Genomic DNA, 16311 nt, shown 5'->3' with positions numbered 1-16311 from the left:
CCAAGAGATGAATACACTAAGCAGATCGAGAAGGATGTAGATTGCAGTAGGTACTGGGAGATGAAGAAGCTTGCACAGGATAGAGTAGCATGGAGAGCTGCAGCAAACCAGTCTCAGGACTGAAGACCACAACAACAACAACAACAACTTTACTATTAACTGTATTAACTGTTTCAGACTGCATGGGTTTAACAGAGCGCCCATGTGCGTCACTCTAGACGGTATAGTCGTCAGAATCAATGGGATGTAATGAAATTTCTGACGGGGGAATCTTATTCATTAATGTTTCATTAATGCTTTCTGAGATTATCAAACTACTGTTGCTAACGGTAGCGTTGTAGGAAAACTGACAATGTTATGCCACTTAATAGAGGTGCGATTAATTCCTCAGTAAAATTTTAATAGGTTTCACTACATTGATGTCTTATAGGATTAATGTTATTTCTTAAAGGTTTGGTGCTGTCTGCTCATTGCCTGGCTATGGCTTCAATTTTATCGCAAAGAAGTTTTTCACTGGTTTTAATGTGTGTACTACCTGTTTGAAATGGTTATCAGCCATTTCTGTGTACGATTTAAGCTCTTCACGTATGTGGAAAATTGTTCATTGAACTGAGTGGTGGTGTCGAGTTGTATTTCTCGTATTTCTGGTCGTAACTGATTCGTGGCGTCAACTTATATTCTGCCTTTCTCGTAAGCTTGAAAATTGTTCATTGAACTGAGTGTTCAGGTTAACCACCATTAGCATGAGATTTTGAAGCGTTGCTTCCTTATTCTTTTCAACTGATGCGTGGGGTGTCACTTGTGTTTTGTTGTATGTAGACATCATCTCCAACATTGGACGTCTCGTTTGTTGCATTATCCGCACCATCAACATTAATACAATCTGACGGATTTTTAAGAACAGACTGAGTACTGTGCACAATTCTTTCTCTGACACACCATTGGCAATCTGATTAATTGTGTGAAAGGTAGCTAAATCACTGACCTCATTCGTTAAACAATCAAGCTTTGAATTATGCACGTCAGCCATGTGCAGATCAGCGGCGTCCTCAATATCAGAATCTACCGTTGGATTACTAGTCAAATTAGTGGTTAAAATTATAGTCGCAGGAAGCTGTACATTACTTTTGGAAACGGAACTCAAGTTTTCTGTGGTACTTTGCAGCTGTTGCGGCGCAGAGTGGTCACTGTCATTCTCGACATGGTGGTCAATAGGAAAGTCGTCTATTTCGGTATCGCTAATAGTCAGACTACGCGCCGGAACCTTACCACTTTTGCGCGGCATTGTAAATGAAGTACAGGGTACAAAATCAAAGACAAAAAATACTGAAGAATGAAATCAATGGACAACAAGGCCGAGCACAAGAATGCCGATGAACTGTGGAAAATTTTTAAACAAGTTAGTAAACTGCGTTGCGAAGAAAAATGTAACTACTATTACTGCTACAGAGTGGTTGAGAAAACAAAAAATATATATCTGACTACTTTACTCTCAAAGACTTCACAAAGCGAACCACAGGCAGATCTGTCGCCAAGTGTAACGTTCTTGAAATTATGTTTGTGTTTGTTATTGGGTACGCAGTGCGCGATATCCGTCTTACGGAAATTTACTGTATAATGTGTTTTGAGGAAATGGTGTACTTAATCAGTGTTACTGAAATGAAAACAATTAAACAACTCAATCTGGAAAACCAGTATATAATGCCTATAAAGAAATCAATCCCTCTGAAATTTACTCAGTCTCGTGAACACCAAGTTGTATGGCCCTGTGCAATAAACTGATAAAATTTCCCTATGCAAATAAACAGTGAAATATCTTTTTCTTAGCTCTTGAGTCTCAACGGATGTAATCTTGGTATTCTGTGATCTCCACAGTATACAAAATATTCAATCTTGGCTCAGCGAAGTGCAATGCCGGCCGTAAAATAGCCTCATACAAATAATGTCAGCGGAGTTGATAAATGAATAACCTTGCAAATGTTCTGCACTGTGCAATGCTGCCCACATTGAAACTGTTATAAACATTAATACTTTTCTGATTCTGGCACAATAATATTTTTCTCACAGACTTAAAGTCATTTCTTTCAAAAATATTCATTGAATTTAAACAAACAGACTTGGAAGAGGATGAGGTACTGATAACAGGATTATCACTAAATGTCGAAATTAGCATGAACTTGAAAACTAAACAGTAAAGAATCATTGCCTGGCATATATTAAGAACACCATGTAAAGACTAATAGTATGTAATTCAATTCAGTATTCCTTTTTCAGCGGCAGGGGCCCCCTAACACTCCATGACTGCCGCGATATTGTTACCCTGCTGTCATTGCTCAGCTTCGGATCCTGTACCGTCCATATAATTTTGATACTAAAATTTGGGACGCCGTTTGTAATCCGCTTTGCTTATTTTTGTGAAGTGAATATTTTATGCTAAGAGTAAGATTGGCAAATCTTGTCATAACGTACGGTACGTCATTGATCAACAAAGATTGCAAAATATTAGTGCCATTTACATGAAGAGCAAAAGCTGCTGAAATTGTGTGTCTGAGACTATCTATAATGTTTGACCTCCAATTCAAGCTCTTTTAATACACGTTAGTCAATATTTAGACTGTTTTGCTTTACACGTTTGTTTTCTGTAATAACCTGTTTTGATTTAACCAAAAACAGCAGTAGTTTGTAAAGCTTTATTTTCATTTGTGTCTCCGGGAATTGTTGAGAACATTTAATAACAGTCCAAAACCTTATGCTCTCTTTTGGCAGAGAAAAGCCAGTTTGTGTTGAAAGGGAAGGTGGATTCCACATCTGACCTGTTGGCATCTCCAGAAGAGGACGTAGAAGAGGAATTACAAGAGGTTAGTGGTTCTAGTGGTTCACGAATGCTGGAAGATGAGAAATTGACTTGTGTCGTAAATACAGTCACACACATTTGTACACATTTATCTGCTCTATGGCGAATATATAGCCAGCAAGCATAAATGTATGCCCTTAAATCTACAGGGTAAATATTACCGAGCGAGGTGGCGCAGTGGTTAGTACACTGGACTCGCATTCGGGAGGACGACGGTTCAATCCCGTCTCCAGCCATCCTGATTTAGGTTTTCCGTGACTTCCCTAAATCGTTTCAGGCAAATGCCGGGATGGTTCCTTTGAAAGGGCACGGCCGATTTCCTTCCAAATCCTTCCCTCACCCGAGCTTGCGCTCCGTCTCTAATGACCTCGTTGTCGACCGGACGTTAAACACTAACAACTACCACCACCACTACAGGGTAAATGTTAATAAAACTGACAGACTGCAGGGACGAGTTCCTGAGTGGAAATGGAGAAAAAGGTCCTAACCTCATGTGCCCGGAAACGCGTCATTACCACGGTAACTGCTGCTAACGAATGGAAGTTCCTCTGCTCACGTCCCGTGACTGCAGCCCATAGATGGCAATTATGCAGATTGCCGATCCTGATGAAGGTCGCTTCGTCGAAAAGAGAGACTGATGACAGAAATAATTGTGATGATCCAGTGCAAAAACAGCCGACAAAATCCTTCCCGTAGAGGGAAATCCGCTGCTGATAATGCTTGCACTCGTTGCAGGTCATAATACTGGCGGTTGTCATTACAGTCTACAAATAACGGTACTTTTGGTTACGCCATGTTGATGGACCACTTGACTGGAGCGTGTATTAGAGTTCATCTCTATATTCCATAGAACCTGGTCCTCCAAGTCTGTTGTACGCACAGTCCGGCGCCTCCCAGCACTTTCGTCTGTCTGAAAGGACCCACGATCACACAATCGCCCAAAAAGGGCTTGAAATGCTGTGTGATGTGGTTGGTGTCTGTGAGAGTAGGTATAACCGTGCTGCCTCTCGAACGTTTCCATCTTCTTGGCCATACACGCCATGATGGCTTGTTCGCGACATGAGTACCGGGCCATTGTGCTGCTTACCGTATGCTGCGTCTATTACAGAGCCTGCAAACACACAAGAATCACACGGCACGTGGTCAGACGAACTGTCATTCCTAAGGGCCATCTGCTACAGGAACGATGCATTTTCCGGACACATGTTCATAGGACTTTTTTCCCTCTATTTACAATCTAGCATCCATCTCTGCAGTTTGACGGTTTTATTGATGTTCACCCTGTATGATTGCATGTACCCACCAGACAAATATGGGCAGGGTTCATTTCTCTACAGTGGCCGGTTGGTTTGAATACCAGAGTGTGCTACCAGGCTTCGTCCGTTTCCACGTGAAACGCCTTTTCCTTCTTTCCACCTTTGAACTGAGTTGCCCAGCCAGTTACAGGGAGACCAGCACCTCAAGATGGACTCCAAGCCAGTGGGACTCAGCGTTTTCCACCCTAACAAACATTGCCAGAGGTGAAGAAAGTGATAAATGAGGGATAAAAATTTTGAGATTCAGCTGTGATCGAATACAAACACTTTATTTCCACTTTCTGCCACTGTACCAATCAGCCATTTTGTCTTCGTTTTTATTGTATAGTAGGTCTTCTTCCTACTTAGAACAAACAGGTCAAATAAATGGCGTTCAATATTGGCCATAATAAAGAAAAAGTAAAGAAGAAGAACAAAAGTAGATGCCATACAATAAAATTAATTTCTTCTTAAACAGACGTAAATTGCGGCTAGAACTTATATTTTAATTATAATATTTGGTTCATTTTTCCCCATTCTGAGATTTCTCCTTTTTAAAGGTGATGCGCCCTTATTGGTAATTACGACTACGTATCTGTTACATAAAGTTTGACATGAATCTTGGTTGTAATTTGATCTTGCTTAAAATTGTGCCTACACCTTTTTTCTCTCTGTTGTTCTAAAAGTTCTATATCGGCAGCTGTGTTGCTCTGTCAACCTCTAATGCAGTCTGTATGTAATACTTATTCATTATCATTGTCTATCAATATAGTATTACATTTACACAGTAGTGGAAGATAGGTCAAAATATATAGCGCACGTGTTTCTTTAGACGTCAACTATTCGAAGAAGTCCTGAACATCCCATTTCTCTTGTTTCATAGTGTAATTGGTTATGTTCTCTGGTATCCAAGTACGAAATTTGGGGGGTAAATAATTTCCAATCTGGTTGTAAGATACTTGGGGTGTCTATTATGTCAGGGATGGTCCGCTTTAGTATACAGGGTGGAATACAGGAAACTAATGTTTTTAAACTGCTAGTACTCAGCGGTGAGTCCGGGTATTGACTTTTGGCGACTTCCGGCGCGGAGCTCGGATAACGCAGTTTCGACTGTTTCGAAGCGTTTGAGCATAGACGGTCACTTTTTTTTTAAACAGTTGTTCAACATCTTTGCCATCGAAATTTTAATTTCTAACTTCGAGGTACTGTCTCAGATCGAAACACCCTACTCTGATGTGTGGATGTGTTTAGAGATTGTGGATCTCTGATGAAGTAAAAGCCACGTGGTCATCTCCATTTAGACTGAACTACGGAAAACAGAGACACAATAAGAAGAGCAGTTGTTGCTTGTCCGAGAGAATTTGCCAGGCGATATGCTTTAATTCTGGGTACGTTAAGTCGTTCGTTTCATCACATCTTACAAGATGCTCGCCAATTTCACTCATACAAAATAATAATCGAAAAGCAGCTGCATGAAACAGACTTTGTGCAAAGTAAAGAATTTTGTGGCATAATGAACATTAGTCTTTTGGGATGCGGATGTCCTAATAATGCTGTCAACGCACAGAACTGTCTGTACCTTAATTGTATTATTTTCAGAACCTTATTAATGTATTATTGCGTGTGGATTTCAAAAAATGGCTTGATGGCCGTGGGCATTCATAACAAGAAATCGTGAACAAATTTAGTGTCAACGAAAGAGCTGTGTGCTAAAATTTAACACATATGTGAAGAAGACCAGGAAGAATGACCTTACAAAAAGGCTGACCTCTTAAGATGCTGTAAAATAATTTGAAACATGGTCAGTTTTAGTAAGACTTTCATTACAGTCATAAAAGACAGTAGTCTTCTATATAACATGTATGACTGCGACTGCGGAGAAAAGAGACCATTACCAATGTTTGTATGGTGCAGAACACCACTTGTTCAATGAATGCTTCAAAACCATTTCCACCAGTTACTTAATATTGCTCATCAACTAGTACCTTTCAAGGTTGGATTAATAGAAGAGGCAGGATCATTTAGTCCGCGAGAGAGCATCAAGGAAATATTCTACGAACTCCATTGGTACATGGTACAAGAGAGGACTTGTGCACCACGGACAAGTTTATTTTAGAACTTTTGAGAGAGTACGTTCCTGGAAAAATCGGGGAAATACATTTCGCGAAATGGAGCTAATACGAAGGTTTAAAGACAATCATTGTTCCCAAGCGCTATTCGCCAATGTGACAGGGAAGGGAGCGATAACAGAAGGACCCTCAGCCACACACCGTCAGTTGGCTGGACGAATTTAGATGTTTAGATGCAGATGCGGAAACTGTAATTAGACAGTAGAAGTAGTCTGGGTGAAAGTATATCGATGAAATACACAATGAGAAGGCTGACCGCTTGGAAATGGAGGAAATTACTATTGGAGTATATCCCGATATTAACCTTTCACATAAAGAACATTATGTCTGCCTGGCTCTATAATCACAGTTGAGTGATAAGATCAGTGGAATACGTAACATCAACACAGCACTATTTTGTGCCTGTTGTGCTTATTGTTCTTTCGCGGCAATTGTACAGCTCCGAGGAAAAAAATTATGCTTAATTTGAGTCCATCGTACTTTCAGTTCTCAGAGAACATTGTTTCGCTTTTCAGTAAGAACAATGTGGAACTTCTTATACAACCACTGAATCTATAATGAAAAACACATTTACTATATCAATTTGATTGTAATTTAATTTATAGCTATAGCACCTTAGCAGAAATTATTCTGCATTGTGTTTGTATGCATTTCATATGATCTGTGTTTTAATATTTATCAGTATCTGTTGAGCATTCAAGTTGATTCGCTGGAAGATGGTTGCTCTGATAACTTAATTAAAAAAATGTAATGTGATACATATCAAATACAAGAAAGATATTGCAATGTGCAACAGCCAGTAACAAAACATAATTGTAAAAGCCGTCTGATCAACATCAAACGATGACAATGAAACAAGGGAAATGTCAGTCAGCACGTAAAGGCATTCGACAATGGCAAGATCGTGGCCGACTGACACAAATAAGGGTTAACGTTTTGTAATAGTGCTGTGTGGCGACATAGCGACTATGCATCGCCTCTGACTGACAAAATAAACATCGCTCCCCTATGCAGCAGAGTGATAATAATATCTGTGACGATTTAGTTTGTGTCGAAGCTCTGACCGGTGTAGACCATGATGCAATTGTGCCCAGTAAAATAAAGTAAGAATTTATCTACCACATTCCGTGTACCGTATATTACGTATTTGTTTAAAAATATTGTTTATTTATTTCTGAAATCGCAATATATCTCGAAATTGACACTGGTGTTTAAACAATTTAAACGATGTTAAACAATTGTGGTACATTTTTCTAATTCCAATAGTGAAAGGAACCATTTAATTACACTGTCATAGTTCACATTAAACATATATGAAAAACTTTATCGCAGGTACTCAGTCCCCCTGTGCGCCACCTCGCTATGGTTGCTGAGCTTATGGCACAGCCCAAGGTAACATGCTGCTGCTGCAAGACTGTTCTAAGCAGGGCGTGTTGGACATACGTTAGACTTCTTCCTCGTCGCTGGCACATTTTCCTTGTGGCACTCGGATACCCCTTATTATTGAATACAAACTGCTTCAGAAGTGATAAAATATTGTGTTTAAGCTAAGTGCTGAATATTGTCACATACATATCTTGAAGATGTCACAAAAGTTTGCAAATGCCGCTGCTTCAGAAGACACGTCACAGGAAATACAGCTTGAGGCAGAAAGGACAGACGTTTTTAGAACAGCTAGTATTCAAGTTCAGGTGGTCGGAGTGTGGGGAGTGATGTGGTAAAGTGATTGGTAGCTCCTGCCATTTTTTTTATTCAAGTTCATGGAACTGTGAACTGTGCAACATCGTGTATAGTTTTGTGCGTAGTAGTGAGTCTATCGTTGCAGTGCAGCGTAAGTTTCGTCGCCATTTCAATCTCGCTAGATATGACAGTGTTCCCACTAGTAACACCATTTTACATTGGGTAGAATCATTTCAAACGTGAGGAACAGTTATAGACAAAAAGCCACCAGGAGCTCCTAGCTCAGTTCGGACACAAGAAAATGTAGAAAGAGTTCGGCAAGCCATACTCCGTAGTTCTGGTCGATCTGCGAGAAGACACTCAGCTGAGCTGCGCTTCAGTAATCGTTCAGTAAGGTGTATTTTGTATACTAACCTAAAATTTCATCCCTACAAAATGGCCATTGTGCAAAAATTAAACCCAAGAGATTATGAACAGCGGCTAAATTTTGCCCGAGAAATGGAGGCCATATTTTAACAAAATGACAACGTTATTTTGCTTATGAGTGATGAAGCTCATTTCCATTTGAATGAAATGGTAAAGCACCAGAACTGCCGTTATTGGGACAGTGAAAACCCAAAACTTCTGCATGAGAAACCATTACATAGTCCCAAGGTGACTGTTTGGTGTGCTGTGACAGGTACAGATGTTATTAGTCCATACTTTTTCCAAACAAGAATGGGAACACTGTAACTGTAACCTCTGAACGATATAGAGCGATGGTCATTAAATTCTTCCTCCCTGAATTAAGAAGAAAACGTATTCTTATCCGGCGAGTGTCGTTTCAGCAGGATGGAGCTACAGCTCACATGGAAAGGTTGACTATGGAAGCAATTAAGACTGTTTTTCGTTGTAGAGTTATTTCCCGGTTAGGGGACATTCATTGGCCTCCTCGTTCCCATGACCTATCCATGTGTGACTACTTTTTGACGGGTTACCTCAAATCACATGTGTGCGTGTGTAAACTATATATACTTGAAGAACTGAAGGATGCTGTTCGTATGGAAATGTCCAAATAGACAGAGGCATATTGCAGAGAGTTGAAGCCAACTTACGAGATCGCCTTGAGAAGTGCATCGCTGAGAAGTGCATCGCTGAAAACGGCCGTCACCTGGGAGATGTTGTTTTCAACCATTAATTTTGTTAAATGGCAACATTACTTGAGTGTTATACCGTAATTAAATTTTTTTGAAGCACTCCTAACGATGTATTGTTCATTTGAAAACCGCTCATCCTTTATGCCTCACCCTGTATTAATTAAACAATTCACTTTACGAACTGAATATATCACAACACTACTATTCGGAAAATACTTGCACACAAAGCACCGTGAGAGATGTACTTGGAGCTGCGACTATCTCCAGCTTCTGGTATTACGTAAATATTTACTTAAGTTATGATAATGAGAACTGATTCATCACTCATGAATGAATCTAGCAATCCCGAAACCGACATCAGCTGCAATGTCCGATTTTACACACCAAAACGACGATATTTGGAAGTCGAAATAAGTATGTAACTCTAAACAGGACGTTTACCTCTTTTCGAGTTTTAGCTGCTTGTTTGAAAGCACTGCCAGAGGGACAAAAGTTTATCAGTCCTGCAGCTTCAGAAAGGCTACTGGTGGAGTCAGGGGTGTTAAAGCTCTTATTTTTTATTTTCCTCACTTTCCGAAGCACACTATTGTCTAAACACAAATGGGAAAATCAGAACAATTGCATATCCAAAAGCTCATAACGTATTTCGAATTCCACAAAAAATGGTTCAAATTGCTCTAAGCACTATGGGACTTAACATCTGATGTCATCAGTCCTCTACACTTAGAACTACTGAAACCTAACTAATCTAAGGAATCACACACATCCATGCCCAAGGCAGAATTCGATCCTACGACCATAGTAGCAGCGCGGTTCTGGATTACACTGCTCTGCTACTGTCGAGGAAAGATTGAATTTTTCGGCCAGACATTTGTACATATACTACGAAGAGAGATAGATAAAAAAAGGATAAGCACATCATCATATCAAGTTGCAGCACTAGATATTTCCTGCAAGGACGGTCAGTCATCAACAATGGCCAACAGTCATGAGCCTATTGTCCCTGCACAGACTGGCCTGATGCATGATCAGAGTGCTCTCTGTGGATAGCAGTCACTGATGTACAGATGTTAAAGATATGGTTTTGCGATCTGGCCTGCTTGCTGCTGAAGCTCCCGCAACGTGTTGCACTATCGTGCTGGCCATTGTGGCCGAGCGGTTCGAGGTGCTTCAGTCCAGAACCGCACTGCTGCGACGGTCGCAGGTTCGACTCGTGCGTCGGGCATGGATGTGTGTAATGTCCTTAGGTTAGTTAGGTTTAAGTACTTCTAAGTCTAGGGGACTGATGACATCAGATGTTAAGTCCCACAGTGCTTAGAGCCATTTGAACCATTTACTCCATCTTGTGGAAACCACACACTTCTTCTTAATTGTCTTCCATATTGTCACAACGCCGTAATACCTACAAAGGGGTGCTAACGGCCTCGACATACGAGCATCTGGAGAGATCTTGTGCCCTAGAGTGGGTGCCATGAGTGAGATTGGTGTGCAACAATCTTCATTGATCAGCAGCTGTGGACTTGGTTCAGTCTGTGTGTTCTTGAGATGTGGAATGTAATGGATATAGTAAATTCCTACTCCTGGTCAGCTACAAATTAAATCAGTGACAGTGTTGCAGGGGGGTTGGTCAAAGAGAATGTGGGGAGATATTTCAATCTCCAGCTTTATCCTAAGAATGCGAGAATTCTCTATGACTCCCATCCACATAAGGAGACATGAGCAATCGTAATCGAAGATTACACACTATGATCAGAGTGCTAGAAATATGTAGATAACCTAACTGCATCAGTGTAGTATGCTCTCTGGTATATTTTAGTACATATGTTTGAGAATTAACAGTGAAAGGATAAACTACACAATTGTCTATCTGCATTCGCAATCTAGTATTTGGCACTCACAAAGTAGTTTAGGGGTGGTTGAGCGTTGATGCAGAAAATAGGGGCGGATGCTGTCGTGTAAAGCTGCTAAAATTGATCAGACTGTCAATTGTGGTGCTTGTTACAGTACATTATCCCACATCAATGATGTCTTGTTTATCCCATCCATCCACTAGTATTCTGTTGATTACCGCTGAGTGACTGACTGACACCCCAAGTCTGAGACGGAGAGAGTCTTGGGGGTGAAACTCCTTCCAAGGATAGCCAGCACCAAAACAGAGATTGTGAGCATGACTTGAATACGAGGAGTCAATAGAAATGGAGCACCGAGACTTCTGCTACCCTGTCACTGTGGGAGATGAGATTAAATGTAGAGTTGCTGTTTGGAAATGTTCCACGATGCCGCAGACTCTTTCAGTTTCCATATAGTGCGATACCTTCCACATTTTAGTTAATGAGAAACATGGCCTCTCTCTTTTATTTCAGGAATCCTGTGTGTTGTGAGAGCAGCAGCAGCACAATTTATGCCAAACGATCTTAAGGTTTCAGTCAGAGCCAATGGATCGAAACATGTTAATGTCAGTTAAACACATACAAAATTTATGGTTGTGTACAAAGCTGTAGCCTTAACTGCTTGGATGTGTTACAGCAGAAAAACAATTTATCAAACATCTTATGAAAGAGCAACACAGGGCTCTCTCTTGTGATTGAGAGTCTGTGAGATATGGGCCTCCTACAGAATGGGCGATGAAAAACATTACACTTGTCTATGCAACCGACTACGATCATTGCTCACCCACTCCAATGCACCAATACATGTATATGTAATAGGGTAACCACATATGGTCAATGTCAACAGATAGATGGTATTTGTTTCCTGAGATACCAGAAGAGAGAGATGTGATGATACCTTATTGAGTTCTCTTCTGGGTGGCGCTAGTGGAGTTTTTATAGTTCATAGTTTTTCTCTATTTGATGGTACAAAATAACGGGGATAGAAAGATAGATCCCTTATCATTTAGCTACAAAATAGCAGGTCAGCAACTGGAAGCAGTTAATTACATAAATTATCTGAGAGTACGCATTACGAGTGATTTAAAGTGGAATGATCATATAAAGTTGATCGTCGGTAAAGCAGATGCAGAATGAGATTCATTGGAAGAATACGAAGGAAATGCAATCCGAAAACAAAGGAAGTAGGTTACAGTACGCTTGTTCGCCCACTGCTTGAATACTGCTCAACTGTGTGGGATCCGTACCAGATAGGGTTGATAGAAGAGATAGAGAAGATCCAACGGAGAGCAGCGCGCTTCGTTACAGGATCATTTAGTAATCGCGAAAGCCTTACGGAGATGATAGATACACTCCAGTGGAAGACTCAGCAGGAGAGACGCTCAGTAGCTCGGTACGGGCTTTTGTTAAAGTTTCGAGAACATACCTTGACCGAAGAGTCAAGCAGTATATTGCTCCCTCCTACGTATATCTCGCGAAGAGAACATGAGGATAAAATCAGAGAGATTACAGCCCACACAGAAGCATACCGACAATCCTTCTTTCCACGAACAATACGAGACTGGAATAGAAGGGAGAACCGATAGAGGTACTTAGGGTACCCTCCACCACACACAGTCAGGTGGCTTGCGGTGTATGTAGATGTAGATGTAGATGTAGAGAGAATGTTTGGTTGACAGATATGAATGCACCCTGAGAGACGCAGATCTCCTACGGACTGCAGTACCTGTATGTAGTCTGGAAATGCACCGCAATGCAGTAGCAAAATCCTTGCCCTTCTTCCAGTTCCCATATAATGTGGTGTCTTCCTAATTTTCCTGATCAGAAACACCACGGTAACAGCTCGCACTGTCTTTTTTTCTACTGCTTTATGATGCAAGAGAAAGCTTTGTTTGGTGCTGGTCTTACACAATGTACACAGTTGGTAGAGCAGTGTCCACATGTTCTCATTTCCACTAAGTGGTCGAAACACGGTCCTGTCGCATTAACTCAGCTCACTCTGATTCTCCATGGGTTGCAGTATGAGGTAGACATGTTGCTTTCCGACTTCTGCTCAGTTACGACTTAAATTATAACGATCCCAATGACAAAGCTGCAAGAAGGGCAGAGAAGACTCTGAGGAACAGTTACAAGATGTAGAGAGACTGTTTAACATCATGTTGGAGGTTTTCTGTTTCGGGTCCCTAGCAGACAGGTTTGGGAAAGGCGACTCGTTTCGAGATATGAGAGTGCCACAAATATGAGAACGTGATTGAAGAATTGTTTCTCTTCGACAGAGCTTGGAAAATAAATATTCATGTAATTCCAGAGTTTGGAGGTTGTCACATCTCAATCCACATTTCTCACAGTGCTTTGTGTGCAAGAGTGTTTCCAGCAGTAGTTTTGTAATATACAGAATTTGTGAAGCGGATTGTTTAATTAATGTTTCCTGTGGCACATATTCTGAAGCTGCAGCATTTGCAGACTTTTGTGTCATCTTCAAGATATGTATGTGACAATGTTCTGCACATTTCTTAAACGTTATATTTAATAAGTACAGAAGCAGTTCGTGTTCAAGAACAGGGGATATGCACGTACCACAAGGAAAGTGTGCCAATGACGAGGAGGAAGACTAAGGTATTTCCAGCATGACAGGAAGTGTTCAGCACAACACTGCTGCTACTGCGTGTCAGGCCCTGGCTGGTCCTGCGAGTCCAGCAACTCTAGCATGGGGCAGCCTGGCAGACGGAGCACGTATAAGAAAGTTTTTCAGATACTGTATGTTTAGTGTGATCTGTGACAGTGTCATTACATGGTTCCTTTTCCTATCAGAATAAAAAAAGTTACTGCAATTGTTAAAGATTGCCTAAATTTTTTTAAACACCAGCGTCAATTTCGAGATGTATTGCAATTTCAGAAATAAATAAACAATATCTTTAAACAAATTGTTTTAAAAATGCCTTATCTATGCTTCATTAGCCTATTGACATCAGTGCCTCCCAGTCCATCAGCTTGACACAGACTCAGAAAATTTCTCACCATTTTCTCCAGGTCGCCATCTTGGATTACATCATAGGACGGTAGGAGGAGAGGAGAGGCTGGGAGTTCTGTGAGAGGGACCCATGTGCTGGCTTGGAAAAACCTGTGATGCCATCAGGGGTGAGGGTAATTAACTGATCAATTAATTAATTTTAATAATTAATTTGACATCAGTTTGATATCCCACCACAGTGACTGAGCCTCATGTCACAAGTATTTATGCACTGTTTGTCCTACACAAACGTGAACCTGGAGCACTAAACAGTAACATCACATTCGTTCTTGCCCCACTCTGGCATCGTGTACCATGTTTAACCTTACCACCGCCATACACCTCACGTGTCACGCCTCTCATGAGCATTCTGTGTACAGTGCTAACATGCTCCACAGGCCTGAATTTTTGTATCTTTCACCACTTCAGGTTCCATGTACGTTGCACCAAACCATTTCTGATGTCACATCCATGCAAGCCACACCATGCACTTCTGACCTCTCTTATGCTGCTCATGGAGACAGGACACGTCCGTTTCTTTGACCGAACATTATACATCCCGTGCATGCCACATCAGTTTTTGAGCCAGAAAACATCATGCTTCTGTGACCACCTGTTAGTAGATTACATCATCCAATGTCTATGCTCTGTACAACATGATGTCTGCGCCATCCTTCTTGTGTGCTTCTACGTTGCCACATGACAGGCACTTCCAAGAGATGTGGCAACCACATACTATATGCTCCATCACTCCTTCACCGCCTGTGTCGGTATATGACATGCTCTCCATGTACAACCCACGGACAGTCTCCACACCATCCAGTCTCATTTTAAACTGCCCCCATTCCATACTGACTTTCTGATAGTATGGTTCGCGCTATGCAAATGTTTGATGTCCACCTATGGGATCGTCGATGATGATGCAAGATTTATGACCTTTCTCATCCATTTCAGTGGAGGCACGGACATAATCAGCGACCTATTCCTGGCAGCACCCACTAACAGTAAGTACGAGTAAACTAAGGATCTGCTGCTCCTGCACATTCAAGTCGACTAAGGATTTACTGCTCCAGCATCTCTCACACTCCCTAGAACAGCAACTACACATAATTCTGCATGAAGAAACTCTCAGTGACAACTCATCATTCTCACTCTGGGGACACCTACAGACGCAGATTGATCCTTTGCTGATGCCTGCTAGCTCAGTCTGGACACTGTGGCTGTTGAAACTCCCACACACGTCTGGACTGCAATGCCATCACACGAGGATGACCTCCTTGATGCCAGACTTTGCCTTGTGTACCAAATGCTCACCCTAGCATAGCATCATACCCTCATGAATGGGTACTCTGACATCAGCAGGGCCATCGCCCCACTTGGCTCCAAGGCGACCGAGTCAACAGATTGCTGCTAAGCTGTCCTGAGTTCACATATCGCCGCCAGCCTCCATCACTGGCTCTGCTCCACTCAGCTATGACATGTCCCAGGTGACCTGACACCATCCGATCCACCCAGGGACCAACAACCACTGCCAAGCCGTGCGACCTTCAAAGTGCTGACAGACAACAATCGCTGAACGATACAGCAAATTCGTTCACCTCATTCGTCCGCCGCCCCCACCCCATCCCGCCATTACTGTTTACAAACAGCTGTCCTTTGATAGTCGAGCGATACTGTTGGTTCCATAGACGATATGGGTAGGAGGCAAGCAACTGCAGAGCCCCCAAACAAGCACAGCAGCCTGCCATAGCATCCTCCCACCAGCACGACTGTCGACTGCTCTCTCGCCATTATCACTCCAATTATATACCGAAAACGATACTGCCATTATGGTTGCGGGCAGTGCCTCAATTACTTTGGACTTGGGCGCATAGAATCACATGCGCCGGACCTTCCTCGTCTCGAAGATGATCGAGCCGGTCCTGGGCGCAGGCTTTCTGCATCACTACCACCTGCTTCCTGACCTCACCCATGGTTTGTTATTACACTGTGATGGTCTGCAGGCATTGGAATTATCAGCAAAGTTCTTCCTGGAAACCCCTGTCCACCTCCGACCTCCTCATCACATGGAAGTATACCACTGGAACTCTTCCAAAAGTGGTCAGCGCTCTTCAGCGCACTTCGTTCTCAGCTATCCAACTATTCTTTGCTACACATCACAAATCACGAGATGCAGAAACATGGATCTTTTTCAACGCATTGCTGATTCTGCAGCATTACTTTACGCAGCCAAGCATAACCTTGCTGTCCTACAATGTTCGAAACAACCACACTACACCTATGCACATTTGGAGGTCACAAACGTACTTCCAGTGCCT

General features: G+C 41.8%; 1 protein-coding gene across 1 annotated transcript in view; it reads left to right on the top strand.

The window, feature by feature from the left end:
• Positions 1-16311, top strand: part of LOC126285093 (trichohyalin-like) — a 189180-nt gene that overhangs the window by 33694 nt on the left and 139175 nt on the right. Inside the window, exon 4 of the mRNA XM_049984417.1 lies at positions 2767-2858. Coding sequence (XP_049840374.1) covers positions 2767-2858 — 92 coding nt within the window. The remainder of the gene's footprint in view (positions 1-2766; positions 2859-16311) is intronic.

Source organism: Schistocerca gregaria, chromosome 8 (genome assembly GCF_023897955.1).
Source record: "Schistocerca gregaria isolate iqSchGreg1 chromosome 8, iqSchGreg1.2, whole genome shotgun sequence".
Taxonomy (NCBI): domain Eukaryota; kingdom Metazoa; phylum Arthropoda; class Insecta; order Orthoptera; family Acrididae; genus Schistocerca; species Schistocerca gregaria.
Note: the sequence above shows the minus strand (reverse complement) of the source record. Positions and strands in the feature narration are given on the sequence as shown.